At 35.7% G+C, this 15,798-nt stretch overlaps 1 protein-coding gene across 1 annotated transcript in view; it reads left to right on the top strand.

Moving 5' to 3' along the window:
• DNAH5 (dynein axonemal heavy chain 5) overlaps positions 1–15,798 on the top strand; it is a 163,956-nt gene that overhangs the window by 145,336 nt on the left and 2,822 nt on the right. The window contains exons 67-77 of the mRNA XM_064506861.1: positions 212–326; positions 797–987; positions 2,306–2,427; positions 3,226–3,375; positions 5,065–5,310; positions 6,892–7,111; positions 7,807–8,012; positions 8,720–8,923; positions 9,471–9,686; positions 11,769–11,981; positions 14,343–14,495. Of these exons, the coding sequence (XP_064362931.1) occupies positions 212–326; positions 797–987; positions 2,306–2,427; positions 3,226–3,375; positions 5,065–5,310; positions 6,892–7,111; positions 7,807–8,012; positions 8,720–8,923; positions 9,471–9,686; positions 11,769–11,981; positions 14,343–14,495 (2,036 nt within the window). The remainder of the gene's footprint in view (positions 1–211; positions 327–796; positions 988–2,305; positions 2,428–3,225; positions 3,376–5,064; positions 5,311–6,891; positions 7,112–7,806; positions 8,013–8,719; positions 8,924–9,470; positions 9,687–11,768; positions 11,982–14,342; positions 14,496–15,798) is intronic.

The raw sequence follows: 15,798 nt of genomic DNA, 5'->3' as shown, positions 1-15,798 counted from the left end.
ATATGCATTAATTATAGAAAAGATTTTTCTGCTGCTGCATAAATGAGGATTAAAATAGTATTTTAGTTATTTTTCTGGGTAGTAAAGAACAGGGCAACTCAAAGATCTTGAGTTAGCATTAATATTCTTAAGCTCCATGTACTTGCTACAGAGTTATAGCTTTTTGTTCTGAACTTCTACTTTGAACACAGTCTTGTTTCTTATCCTTCAGTTGCAACTCGAGGGAGCATTTTATACTTCCTTATTACTGAGATGAGCATGGTCAACGTGATGTATCAGACTTCACTTTGTCAGTTTTTGGGGCTCTTTGACCGCTCACTAGCCAGGTAATTTAGCTAACCAGAAATATCATTTGTAATTATTCAGTCCTGAATGTGGTTGTAGTACTGTAAAGCGTTATTGTAAACTAATGCCACAGAGAAGGGCGTTGCTTGTTACAATCTTGATAGGAATTTTCAGTTTAAATACCCATAAGCTTTTGTTTCTTATTTACCAAGGCAAAGAACCCTCATGTTTACTTACAGTCCTTGAAAAGTTGGCATTAGCTAGTTAAAATCATTATTCCAAGTGAATTTTCAGCTCTGCAGAAAGGCTTAATTAGAAAGGAACTTTTTGTTATTGCTTCAGTCTGAAAGTTATTGCCAGTTTGCTGTCTGATACTATGTCTTTGTGATCTATTTATTTTTAATATTTTCAGAATTCTGAACTAGGGCTTTTTTGTCTTTACATAGTACTCTCTTTCGTAATGCCTATCCAAATAGACATTCAATTCAACTGCAAACCTTACTTCCAACAGATCTACCAAGAGCCCTATAACTAGCAAGAGGATTACTAATATTATTGAACATATGACATACGAAGTGTTCAAATATGCTGCCCGAGGACTCTATGAAGAGCACAAATTTCTGTTCACATTATTACTTACCTTGAAGATTGATATACAGAGAAACAGAGTGAAGCATGAAGAATTTCTCACGCTTATTAAAGGTCAGAGCCACTGAACAATTTTAAGTAGAGCATATATATTACTGTAGAAAAACTGTTAGCTGTGGTTGTATCTCCTAGCCATCCTGCCACCTCATTCTGCACATGAGAAGTTAGTCAAGTGAAAGAATACATGTTTATCATTCTCTTTTGGTGACAGACAGCATCATATGGTAGATTTAATTTATAGGGACACACTGAGTATTGATAGCTTAGCTTTGAGAATTGTGAGAATTTAAAAAGGAGAATTGCTTAGTATCCTTTCAGTAAATATTTGTCTGCTGTCTGAATACCATTGGGTATGTGATTTGACTTCAAAAAATTATTATGCTGCACTACTTTTAGCTTATTTGGTAATTGCAGGAGGATCAGCAAGCAAATAGGAACTGAAAATGGTGTTAACTGTTTATAACAGTATCAAAGTCTTAGCTGAATATGACAAGTTCATGGCTCTATTTTTAACTGTATGCAAGCACTGTGTATCTTCACTGAAAAGCTTGGAGGCACTTAGTATTAATTTTCCAATGTTCTCCAAGAGCACAAGATACTTTATTCTCCAGGCAACAGTTATTTTTTGATTATAGCTGTTAATTTTTCCATGTTGATTCTTCAGAAACTCTTCATTTCTTAAGATGTGCATTTCCCAGAAAAGATTTATTTTCAGGCACTCTGCACAAAGAAATTTTTAAGTAAGTCCTCAAGAGAGAAGCCGGTTAATACAGAGTAAGTGTAAGATGCATAGTAAATAAATTTGCCAAACTGCAAGCTTTACTTAACCCCAGATGGATTGACTTTTTAGGCAGAAAATCCCTGCATTCTTATGTTTACAAATCTCAATTCTTATAGGTCTTTTTTTTTTCTTTTTCATGTTTGCTTTCTTTTAGTTTTATTTGAAGTCCAAAGAAGGAAAATGTACACATTGGCTACATTATTACTTTATCTACATCATTAACAACAACAACAAATTGAACTAAAAAACTGAGCTTCTTATTTTTTTTTCTTTTAAGCTCAAGTTTATTCTTTCATGATCAAAAACAAATTTAAATTGTGATAGGAAGCTGGTATGAATTAAAATATGGTATGTTATGAGGTTGGATGAAAAATAAGATTTGAAAATAAACTTGGCCTGTTGCCGACTCAGAAATTTCTTTAGGACCATCCTTATTCATTAAGTAAAATCTTTCTCCAGACTCAGAAGACTTCTCAGTTGTGTGGAATAGTCTTGCAGTATCTAGCTTACACTCTCCAAACTTGCCCTATTTTTTTGTCTTTTGGGTGTCTCTGACAGTTCTAATTATAGCTAGAACCCTACTTTTTGCAGGTGGTGCTTCTCTGGACCTAAAAGCTTGTCCTCCCAAGCCAGCTAAATGGATCTTGGATATGACTTGGCTGAACTTGGCGGAGCTTAGTAAGCTTAGACAATTTTCAGATATTCTTGACCAAGTAAGTAACAGCATTTTAAAAACACACTCTTGTTTGAGAGTGATCATTTTGTGAGGATCAAGGCATGGAACCAGGAAACTAGCTTATTTTATAAAGCAGAATGAAAGTGATAGACCAAAGGTTGTGAGTAGTAGTCCTGACTGCTTAGCAATCTGTATTGACAAAAAGATTAAAAAAAACCCCAGTGAAATGAGAAAAAAGTAGAAAGTTTCAACTATAAAATTATACTTCCCAGATAGGCATACACCTTGCCATTATTCAGCTTGCATAATGCAGCTTGACTGTTCTTCCAGAAGGTTTTTAGACTTTCTTGCATCTCGTTATGCTTTCTTGGACTGCACTTTATCATGCTTATTCCAATATTATTCTGTTTACATGGAGTAAGACTGAGGGAAGGAGTACTCGGTAAATTCAACACCTATATGAATAGTGTTAATGGACATCAAGTGTATTGTAGTTAATGGACTAAGTAAATTGCATTTAGTATACATTTACGGTCATGTGAGGAGCAGATATGTACCTAGTGTTCTCAAAACTAACAATCTAGTTGTCTGTGTGCTGACCTTGCATCGTTAATGGAAAATACCTAGTAGAAGCCCATTTTTTTCAGAATATGAATACTTAAGGGCATCACTGATTAGTACAATTTTGTACTAAAAATCTGAAAGCTTACTCTGTTTTTTTTAGTAGCCTTGCTAAATCTGTTTGTAACCCTCATTAAAAGTTGGTGAGCTGGTAGTTGTTGAAATATGACTTGTCTTTTTAGTGGGATTCACTCCTTTGATGGTATAATTGCAGATTTCCAGAGCAGAGAAACAGTGGAAAATTTGGTTTGATAGTGAAAATCCTGAAGAACAACTTGTTCCTTGTGGTTATGGTCAATCTCTGGACTGCTTCAGACATCTTCTTCTTATTAGATCTTGGTGCCCTGACAGGACCATAGCTCAGGTACATTTCTATAGCAGACATAGTCTATTTAGGTTTCACTGGAATCACTATTACAGGATCACAGTTCAGTACTTTTTGTATTTAATGCTAAAACTATTTTTGTAATGGACCTTTACATTGAATTTTCTGAAATTCTTTCCAGACAGAAATTTATGCATTCATTGCAAGGGCATTGTTAGTAAAATGATTTCAATATACTGAAGGAATACGAGCCACTGATTTTACTGTAGAGACAGGATTTCATCTGGAAACTTTTTTGTCCAGTTCTGCCATATCAGTTCAGAAGGTATTTTTGGCTGTCCTTGCTAGTATTACTCACTGGAATTGTAGAGGTATCCTGATATTCAGCTGAAGTAAATCTTTTCATGAACTTGGTACGCTGAGGGAAAATAAAACATGAAAACTATTTAACCGAAGAATTATTTCTTGCATGGAAAAATTATCAGACCCATGTTAGAAAAACCTATATGATAGTCTGTTCAAAATTTTTACTTTCAAACCATTTATTTAAAAAGGATAGAAATATAAAATTAAAGTTTAATAAATGATAAGACCTATTTTTAAAAATGCCAGCTTCTAAGAACCTATTTTTATCTTTACGTGCTTCTCCAATGGCAAGAGAATAAAAATTAGGCAGTGGTTGACAATTCCAATGGGATGGCAGGCAATTTATTGAAGTGAAAACTCATCCCTAATTGTGTGGTATTCATTTCGTGGATGCAAAACTTTAGATGCTGTGACTGGATTCAGAGAAAGTCTGAGCACTTATTGGTGTAGCCGCAGTCAACAGAAGCTTAAATGCTGCTATGTAATGAATACCTCAGATGTGTGCTCTCTGTCTGAAACTGGTCATGCAAAATTTGTGCCCCCTCAATTCTGTAAATGGAGACAAGATAGTCTTTCTGGTTTTCTGAAGACTGATAGTTTATCAGGTTCTAAATGCTGCATATCTTTTGTCTCTGAGAAGTAGCACAGAGTTATTAAAGGCATTATTGCTCTAAGTCAGAAGTACAGGTACTGAGAAAGAACACAAGAAAAATTATCTCAGACTGTTTGAAAGAAGCTGTTATATTTCTTAGTAAGAAGGAACACTAATCTAATAACTTTTGAGATAAATAAATAAGAAATAACAGAGATGGTCTTACTTGTTCCTCTGGAACGTCTACTTAGCAACAGCTATTTTGATCATTACTACTATTAATTCATTATTTGTTTAAGTATGAAGATGGAAAAGGCCTCCTAAAGCCTTTGATGCATATCTTCTATCCTATCCTTCTCTCCTTTTGTAGCATTTGGAAATGAAAGTTAGATTTTTAAGCTTAGAGGTGGGATTTTTTTTTTTTTTGGTTTTCATGTTGATAATAGAGATAACATCCTTAAAAGATGAAAACCTTTCTGAAGGTTTACTAAGGTTATTATTTTTCTTATATTGTAATTATAGGTCTTACATGTAATACATAATATATACAACAAAAGTTTTAACAAATCTTACTAGGCTGTAAGAAATGAAGCATTTGAAATAGTGTGGTATGTCAACATGTAAAAATAAATTCGTTGCGTGTGTGCACTTCTGATATAAACTTAGAGCAAGCCTTGCTATTTGGTTTACTTACTGTTCATATTTACACTTTGAAGAAAAGAATATTAAATGATTATGTAGCAAGTTCAGATTTACCCCTTTTAATATAGGCAAGAAGATACATCATTGATACTATGGGGGAGAAATATGCAGAAGGAGTCATTTTGGACTTGGAGAAGACATGGGAAGAGTCAGATCCACGTACTCCTCTTATATGCTTTCTTTCCATGGGCTCTGATCCTACTGACTCAATCATTGCATTGGGGAAAAGACTGAAGACAGAAACACGTTATGTTTCCATGGGCCAGGGACAAGAAGTCCATGCTCGTAAGCTTCTACAGCAGACAATGGCACACGTAAGAGACAAAAATCAGAATTGTTTGCGTATCTATATTGGATGATTATAAATGAAAGCCCTGTCATGAAATAAAGTTGTTTGTAAGTGGTTAATGCTGATGCAAGAACATATGTTTATTTGTATGAAGAGGTGTCCTAAGCAACACAACTGTTCTTTCACAGTTTTTAAATCAGCCATTGCAAACTTTTTGATGTTGTGCAAACATCAATATTGTTCCTATTTAATGGAGTTTTTGCTGTAGGTTGTGACTGATGAGCATGTCTAAATTGATAAATTATTTGGATTACATAAATACTAAATATGCATCGAAAAGCACTTCACATCTTTTTTTTTGTATTTTTAGTAGTACAAGCATGCTTTATAAAATGAAGATGAATTCCATATATATTATTGATTGTTACATAACCTCAAGAAAAATGAAGCTTTATAGCAAAGCATTTTGTATCACTGTAGTCTGGATTTTGAATTGGGATGGACAACCTGATAACACAGGCTTTTTTTCTTTTCTTTTTTTTTTTACATGAATAGAACACATAATAATTAAAGAATCAAATTTCCTGTATGAGAAAGAAAACCTGAGATGTTCCAATTTAACAGGCTTTGCCTATTGGATGATAGTACTGCTATGCCTGCTGATGTGAACAGGTTAACCTTCTTGTACTCCTGAGTTACGGACTTCTTCCCTGTCTGTATAACAAATTTTCCTCTGACTTTTGCCTCAGATTCATAATCTGACAACTTCACGTTACAGGCTAATTAGCAGAGCAGATGAGAAGAACCACATACAAAAGATAAAGGGGAAAAGCTTCTTTCATTTTTTTAAGAAAAAGGCAGTTATTTCCCCACACTGTCTCACATACCCTCTTAATGAAGAGGTATGTGAAACATCTTAATGAAGTGCAGTACTTATGTTTGATAGCAGTAGATTTCCCTATGTATGTATGTTGATTCCAAGCCTGTGGCCCTTGTGAGGAGCCAGGTTTATCAGCTTGCTCTGTCTACAGAGCTGTTTTTGAGCTCCGTTATCGAGGACCAGTGGAATTATGGGCGTAACTAGAAAAGTAAGTAAGATTTATCTATCTATGTGCTTATCAGGTCTGTGACCACATCCAGACATATTTTAAACTTGCTTAATTGAGAAAGAAAGGTGCATTCTGCAGAGGGACTACTCGAGAAGACCAGATTGGACAAATAAGGAGTTCTTGTTGAGATGATTAAAAATACAAAACCAAACAAGCTAACAAACCCCACAAAAGGACCAGCCCACAGCTTGGCTCAGCTGAGCTTTCTCTTGCAGAAAATTTTTTTTGCTAATTGCAAATATACCATTTCTGTGGATATTGGTTTCATTTTCAGATATATGTGAAAATATTGCTTAAGGCTTTGGTTTTGTTTTGGTAAGCCAGTGGTGCAAATCTTCCTTTAACAATTCTCACAAGCACTTGAATATCATATATTTTACTATAGCTTAGATATGATGGCTTTGTTCCTAATTTGCATTATAAATAAAGAGTGATTTTAGTGTTTTCAGTTTGCAAGCACAACTGATAACTGTGTATGCTCTGCTGTTTTACACTAGGGAGGTTGGGCACTTCTGCAAAACTGCCACCTCGGACTTGACTTTTTGGATGAGTTGATGGACACTATAATAGAGACAGAGACTGTCCATGAAGGCTTTCGACTGTGGATGACAACTGAAATTCACAAAGAGTTCCCAATCAGCCTTCTTCAAATGTCTATTAAATTCACCAATGAACCACCACAAGGACTCCGAGCTGGACTAAAGCGAACATACGGTGGTGAGTGTGGAGTGTGAGAATAGTAATGATTCAAAATTAAATGCTGCTATTTTTTGGACTTTCTGATGCTATCATGTGGTCATGTTGTAGCTACTGATAGTACCTATAAACTAGTATGAGCAATCATGCACATCAGTGCCGGGGCACAGCTTGATCCTTGGTTTGAGCTAGAAGTTGAGAAAATTGAAAGGAAAAGATCTGCTGAAGTTCTGATGCCAGAACTAACTGGATAGCAGAACATAGAACTTTTTTTCTTTTCTCAAATATTGGATTCTAATAGCTCAGTTGAAATGCTTCTAAACAATTTAAATGGGTAAGCTCCTTGTCTCTTTTGGTAGAAAAAACACATTTATCTTTTTGACTCTGTAAAGAGTTGACTGTTAAATGCTCTTCATGTTGGATGCAGTGAAGAAGGTCTGTAATCAAAGAGTCTGTGGAGAAAGCAACTTATGTGAATTCAACCATTAGAAAATTGTGTTTAAATTTCTCTGAAATTTACTCTTTTAAGTTTGCTACCCAATAGTAGGCTATAAACTCTGTCTCCAGTATAGAATACTTTGTAGAGCAGTGATTTCCTCTTGGAAGAGGTTGGAATTCACCTGAATATCTCCAAGAGTGATGTTTTAGTACTGATTTGAAGTAATTTTGAAAATACTATTCCTATGTTTCTTATAAAGCCCACTTATCATCAATAGGTGTCAGCCAGGATTTACTAGATGTCAGTAACATAGTACAGTGGAAATCAATGTTGTATGCTGTAGCCTTTCTGCACTCCACTGTTCAAGAAAGACGCAAGTTTGGATCTCTGGGTTGGAACACACCCTATGAGTTTAACCAAGCTGATTTCAATGCCACTGTGCAGTTCATTCAAAACCACTTGGATGGTATGGATATCAAGAAGGTAATTAACATTTTTGTGGGGAAGGTGATTTAAGCAGCTGGCCTAAATTAGACTTTTAATCCTGGGCATGTTAACTGTCTATATTAACTTGCCCGTAAAAAGAAAACAAAACAAAACAAAATCTCTCTCCTCCCAAAACTTAAGAAGTATAAACATATTATAATATAGACCTTCTTTCCAACTTTAATTATGTCAGATAGTTAAAACTGGGTCACTGTATTTTAAATACTGTTTTGTTTAAATCCATTTTGAGTGAAAACCTTAAGACTTGGCTTCTCTAAATTATCTTGGCAGCATGAAGAAATAGAAAGTTGCCTTAACAGACCATTTAAGAATTTCTCTTGCATTCCTCACTTTCATATGGTCGATTATTGTATAGAGGTCTGTGGCAGATCACTTTGTAATTGGTATTTTAGTGAAGTTGAAGGCATGATTAGAATGTCGCTATATCCATCTTGCTCAGATGCCAGAATAGCCCATTGAACTTAGTTGTCTATGATTTTTATTTTAAGAAATATTTATTTTAAGAAATCATTAAGAAATCCTGCAGGAATGCAGGATTATGGGAACACAAGAGTAGTAAAAAATAGCTTTATTTCAAGAGGGACAGAGATGCAGGACTTAGTATATCAGCTGTTCTTACTAAGAAAGACATAAATGGATGAGAAGAGAATTAGCTGAAGTTAATGCTTTCTGCTTGGTTTAAGGGGATCTCCTGGAGTACTGTTCGTTACATGATAGGTGAGATCCAGTACGGTGGGCGTGTGACAGATGACTATGACAAAAGACTGATGAACACTTTTGTAAAAGTTTGGTTCAGTGAAAATATGTTCAGTCAAGAATTCTGCTTCTACAAAGGATACAGCATACCCAAATGTACTTTGGTGGATCAGTATCTTCAGTACATACAGGTTGGTAAATGCATGAGCTTTTCAACACAAAAAAACGATTCACAGAAGTTTCTCACAAGTTCGTGAGTTCCTGTGTCTCCTCTCTTCTTTGAAGATTCTCACTGATTCTTTATTGCTTTCTAACAGTCTGAATATCTGTTAGTGACAACAGTAAATAAGTATAATTGTAATGTCTGTACTCTTTTTCTTTTCCATTTGATTTACTTGAGAGATGTACCCAAAGGTATACAGTTCTTCAAGAGAACATAGAATGGAGTCAAGGTATTGGGTGCAGCCTCACAGAAATAAAAAAGGTAGTGATATGAAAGTATAATCTGACTTAAAATACTGTACACAGGTTAAAAATGAATTTAAGTACAGTGTGGTTTGGGGTGTGACATAAATAAGTCATAGCAAACTATTTACAATAAGACTGTTTGAAGAGATCTACAGGATGAAAGTATAAAAAAGCCTCTTACTTTAGAATGTAATCCTTTTTTTCTTTTTTTTTTATAGTTAGCAAATAAATCCATCTCTAGTTGTGTTCTTTTTATGTTTGACTATGTAGAGTCTACCTGCTTACGACACGCCAGAAGTGTTTGGTTTGCATCCCAATGCTGATATCACTTACCAAAGTACACTTTCCAAAGATGTTTTGGACATCATCCTCAGTATACAGCCCAAGGATAGCTCTGATGGAGGAGGTGAAACCCGAGAAGCAGTTGTAGCCAGGCTGGCTGATGATATGCTGGAGAAGCTTCCTGCTGGTTATGTACCATTGGAAGTGAGTTAATGAAATTCTCTCAGAGATGACATTTACTCCATCTTGCTTTGTCTTATTAAAAAGCCAAAAAAGTAATGGCATTAATTTTTCTAAAAGTGTCTCTGAATTCATTCACAGAGACAATACTTTAAAAACATATTTTAAAGAGGCCTGACCAGACTCTTAACATCTATAATGAAGTCACTAAATGTGCACTGAAGAGCTGTCGTAATAGCTGTTTTGAAATATTAAACCACTTATGCTTAAGTTGTCATCTGCACTATGGGAGGTCATCAGTTTTTCAGATAAGCTTGTTGACATTGTATTAAAAACTGAGTTGATGTTTCAAGTGGGTTAATGCTCCTAAAAGTATTGCAACTTTAACATATGCATTACTTTGTGATTCAGCATACATCCTGAAGATACTTTTAGGCTGCTTTACTTTCTAGTAGGGAATGTTTTTTCCACACTAATCTGGATGCTGAAAAGCTTGATAAGTGATAGCTTTCATTGGTTGAAGCCTAGTGTTAGTATCTCAGGATCCATATTAACACCTAGTAGCCCATGTGGCTTTATTTATAATGGACACTTTCTGTCTCACAGGCACCCCTTTTGTGAAATAGCATTTTCCCTTCAGTTTGTTTGGAAGATGGGATGTCTCTGAAGGTGAAAGTGTTTTGTTACAGTTAGAAAACATTTATTGATGACAAGATACATGGACACTCCAATCTGCTGCACCCAGTATCCCCATCCTCTAGACTACAGCTGAGCTGGAAATTTGAACAATTTGTATTAATTACTAAAAAAAGAATCCCAATCTGGGTCTTTCCGTAGTTCTTAGAGAGCCCCAGACTTTGAGAATGCTGACAGTACAGTTTGCTTCCCTGGTGAGGCTGGTTATGAACCACAAACAAATGAGAGGAAAATGCATATAAAGTAGTTGAGATGCCTATATTTCCTGCATCAGGAAAATGCTTAAGTTTTATGTTTCGGTATATTTGCAAAAGCATGAAAAAGCATGAATATTTGTTTATGAGAGTAATAAAGCATTTCCCAGCACTTTTGTTCTGAAATGGATGTGAATCAGTACAATGTGTCACCAGAAAAAAGTTCAAGCCCACATTTTGTGCAGGGGTTAGCTTTAACAGATTCCCAAAGCAGCCACCTGCTCATTTAGGCATTAAGAAGCTTTAGTAATTAGATAATTTTCTGTTGTCACCTTCATGAGGAGAATGAAATCTTCTACCGTTAGGCTTTGGCAACATGCTTTAATGAAAGTTAGCCTGAGGACCTGATACCTGGCTAGATGTCTTGTGGAACCCTGAACTTGTCCTGTCAGGATGCTGAACAACTGTGAGAAGGAACAAGGAGGCTTGCTCGATCTGAGAGCCTCCTTTCTCTTTTTCTAAAGAAATGAGTTTCCCCTATTGAAATGTAGCTTGTATTAATGAAAGTGAATGTGGAACTTTTTAACATAGTGGAAGTAATTAAATTCTATTTTTTTTGTTAGAGTAATAAACTTAGAAAGTTATGCATATTACTAAGAAAAGGGTTGCTATAATGTTTAGAATTCAATATGTATGATTTTTTTCATCTATGTTACAAATAGGACTGTATAGATTACAAAATTTCTACTTATATCCATACATATAAGCAAGTTGTATTAGAATACAAGACTCCCTAGCGTTGTGGTAGTTCCCAGACATTGCTGATAAATAGCGCTAGTATTCTGTTGCAGAGTGGCTGGGGTAATCACTCTGACTGGTTAGTTCAAAGTGAATCCTTGGGAACTGCCTTTTAGAATTAAAGCTGGAATCCTTAAAATGGGGAGTTGCTGTTTAAATTTCCTTAGCTCATAGAGTTTGGAGCAAACCAAGAGTTAGGGTAGACATATAGCCATCCTCAGCCTCATAGATTTCTCTTGGAACAAGTCCCTTTTTTCTGTCATGCGGGGGACTCAGGGAATATGCTGAACTGACCTCGGTTCATATAACTTCCTAGATAAAAGTACTATGTCTTAATATTGTATTGGTGCCTAACCTTGGCATAAAGCCATCTTTGGCTTTTACTTCAGTTGCAGTGGCTTTGGTTTTATCCCCACAGGTAAAAGAGAAACTAAAAAACATGGGACCATTTCAGCCTATGAACATATTTTTGCGACAAGAGATTGATCAAATGCAGAGGGTTATTACCTTAGTGAGAAGCACTCTGACTGATATAAAACTTGCTATTGACGGAACAATTATCATGAGTGAAAATCTGAGGGATGCTTTAGACTGCATGTATGATGGAAGAATTCCTGCTAGCTGGAAAAAAGTAGGTGTTGATTAGTTCAATTCCTACATCACTTGTTTTGTTTATTTATTTATTTATTAAAATAAAAAAAAAAGGTGCTTATTTCTGCAGAGTTGGATTAAGCTGCCAGGCATAGAGGAAAAGACGTTTTTCAAATACAAGCATGGCTGTTAAACAGGACTGCTCAGGTAGAATTTGGACTGGAATAAGCAGAGTCAAAACAGGGCCTCTTTTTTGATTAAAAAGAGAAAAAAATTTACAATCACAGACATTTCCCACTTTAACAAACTATTGCATATCAGCAAGACAGAAGGCTAGAGAGAAGAGAAAAATTTCAAACACTATGATGGATTTTCAAAAATAGCAGCCATACTAGTGGACTACACTGATGCTGTTCTTTAAGACTAAGACTTGTAGTCGTGGAATCACGCAGAATGGTTGAGGTTGGAAGGGACCTCTAGAGAGTGTCTAGTCCAATCCTGCCACTACAGCAGGTTGCTCAGGACTGTGCCCAGTCGGGTTTTGAGTATCTCCAAGGATGGAGACTGCACATTCCCCCGGGCAACCTGTTCCAGCAATCACTCACGCAATAAAAAAATTTTTCTTATAGTTAAGTGGAATTTCCTGCATGTCAGTTTGTTCCCATTGCCTCCTGCCCTTTCACTGGATACCACTGAGAAGAGTCTGGCTTCATCTTCTTCACTCACTTGCATTAGGTATTTATGAAGGTTGATAAGATCCCCCTGAGCCTTCTCTTTTTGAAGCTAAAAAGTCCCAGCTCTCTCAGCCCCTCTTCATATGTCAGATGCTCCAGGCCCTCTATCATCCTAGTGGTCCTTTGCTGGACTTGCATCATCTTGATCATACTGGTATGCATGGCATGGCATAGTTGATATTGCTATGATCTTAACTACAGCAGTTTAATTTCAATTAAAATCTAATGATTTTCATATTTTAGCATTGTGCTAGGCTGGCTGTGTTAGTGGTGTTATTTCCAAACTGGAGTAAAAGTAAATATTTCAATAATAATTAGACACTGACAGAGAGTAAAAGGAAGTGCTGACTATCTGGCTCAAAGAAAAGAGAGAGGAACTATCAGATGCACAGAAGTGGCATGATGTTTTATTAAGCTGCTTGTGATAATTTTTTCATATGTTGGGACTTGTTCCTACTCACTGGACAACTTAGAGTTGTTAAACATGTATAGATGTGCTCAGAAAAATGTGGGTTTTTTTTCCAGCTGCAGATGGAGTTGGGCTTGTTTTGAACCTACTGGTGTAGCAGGACAGCTCTTCCTGTGTATTTTAGTGGCAACACTTGATTATATTTGAAGACATAACCCAGTCACCCATCTTATTCTTTTGAAGGCATTTAGCTTTTTCCACTATAAAAGGATTTCATTGTAATATATTCATAGTCAATCTATGGGATGAACATGGTTTGACATCTCTCTTTAGTTTAAAGAATGTAATTCGGTTATTCCACTTTTTCACTCATAAACTGCAAAGAGAAAATGATTGTTTTTAGGGAGAATTAGAAGTGCTAATGGCATCTGATGGGAAGAAATACATTGTGTGCTATGTAAGTTGCAATATTTACTACCACAGTTAGGGGGCTAAGGAAAGAAAACACTCTTAGGATTCAGAACATGTTAGGTAAACGATAATTATACCACTGTTAAATCTAGTGAGAGGGAACTGTGTTTGGAAGATAAGCTGTGAACTTCATTTGTAGCATTGGAATCTGGAGCACAGCTAATGAACATAGTACTTTATATGTTTTGCAGAATACTTTGAAGTCTTTTCTGTATGTGTGCAAACTGTGTGTATTGTATTGTATCATATTGTATTTTTTACAAAGTTTCTTCATGGCACAAAACCTAGACCATAACAGGTGCTACACAGCACAAGTATGATAGAGCTATTCGAAGAGAAGTTATAAATCTTCACATAGGCAAAGCTCAATTTTCCTTAACTTTTCTTTCAGAAATGGCTGACTTGCTTCAGAAGAAATCCTAGTATCCTTACATAACGCCCTTGGCTATAGAAAGACATGTCAACAGTATTTCTTTCTAGTTCAAACAGCAAGCTGATTTTGCAAAAAATGTAATAAAATAGACAAATACCACGGGAAACATTTAGTATGTCTAAATAGAACGGTAGTCATGAACTTGAACAGAGCAAGGATTTGCTTTAGATTTCAGTAGAACACAACATTTATCCTTCAGGCTAAGGTTTCACGTATAAAACAGGAACTTTAAATATCCTTTGCTAAGATGCTCATTTACTACCTTGTGAAGAATTACTTATTATTAACATGAATATGAAGTTTTAAAAACTGTTGAATAAAATTAAAAAATGAACACTCTATTACCATTTTTAGGCATCTTGGGCTTCCAGCACACTTGGTTTCTGGTTTACTGAGCTTCTAGAAAGAAACCACCAATTTCACAACTGGATTTTTGAAAGCCGACCGAATTGCTTCTGGATGACAGGTTTTTTTAATCCTCAAGGATTTTTAACTGCAATGAGACAGGTAAATTGTATTTAAAGTCTCTTTTTGCTTATTCTTAGATGTACCTTTTTATTAACATATATTGATTTGATGAAGGCTAAGTTATGTACATTGTCTCCATTATGTCAGCAGGGAAAATATGTGACTGCATAACTGTTCAACATTTCTTGAGTGAAGCATTCTTCCTCCACGTATACTTCTTCAATATCAACCACTAGGGTGTTAAAATGTATTTCCTACTTTGCCCCCAGCCCCAAATACACAGGAGCTACTTTAGAACATTAGGTAGGGTGGAGAAGTAACATATCAGATTACCATTGAGGTGTCTCTGTAAGAGGTGCTGAGTCTGTGAATTTCTTTTCCTTTTTTTTTTCCTCCCTTTGATCTGTATTGAGTCCTTGCCCAGTGGAGTCTTGCCAGAACAGTTATTCCTCTGTTAGTCTTCTGTTACGCTTCTGCAGTCCTGTAGCTGATTCACTCTTTCTGCATGAAGTACGAGAGAGTTTTCTTTATTAATGTATATAAAGTATGAAATTTGATGTACTGTTAATGTACCTATGTGGACTTGGTGATTGCTTGCTCAACATGCTAGTTGCATTTAACAAGTGAGCTTCTTTTTGCATGAAAAGGAACCAATAATACCTATGTTGATAGACATCCTTGGACACAAAGTGGAGACAATAATCGACTGGAACTTCTATTGGATTGGGAAAAATACTCAGGTGGGAATGCAGTGGGGGCTCAGACAAAAAGCTAAGTTTTGGAGGAAACAGACTGAAGACTGAGAGAAGGAAATAGTCTCCCCTCTTGCTCTGAGACCTGGGTATTGTAATTTTTGGATGTCAACCTGAAGTTCCAGTGGGTAACTACTTTACTAAAGCTGCAGACATAAGAACCTTGAATTTATACAATAAGACATTTCTTTCGAGTAAACAATCCTAAGCTGGGGTTTTCCTTTGGACCCAAGCTTGTGGAAGGATGCAAATGAGAAAGCTGAAGAGTCAGAATAATAATTGACCTATAACCATTTCCCTCATTTAAAGTAGCTAAGTAACTGCAATATGGGGCAAACATTTTTCAAATTACTTCCAGCTTCTTCAAATAAAAATCCTGAAAAATATTTACAAACTCAAGATAAAACTTAAATCTGGCTAGACATAATAGCATGGGGTAATAAGGGACTGGGCAAGATAAATGAGCGTTGTCCAATGCATTAAGTAATTATTGATTAAATTTGAATTATGTTTTGAATCTAGAACATATCCATGTCCTAGTGTTGACACACTATTTGATAGTCTCTTTATGTAGTTTTGTAGCTGAGTAA

The sequence above is a fragment of the Dromaius novaehollandiae genome, chromosome 2 (assembly GCF_036370855.1).
Source record: "Dromaius novaehollandiae isolate bDroNov1 chromosome 2, bDroNov1.hap1, whole genome shotgun sequence".
Classification (NCBI taxonomy): Eukaryota; Metazoa; Chordata; class Aves; order Casuariiformes; family Dromaiidae; genus Dromaius; species Dromaius novaehollandiae.
Note: the sequence above shows the minus strand (reverse complement) of the source record. Positions and strands in the feature narration are given on the sequence as shown.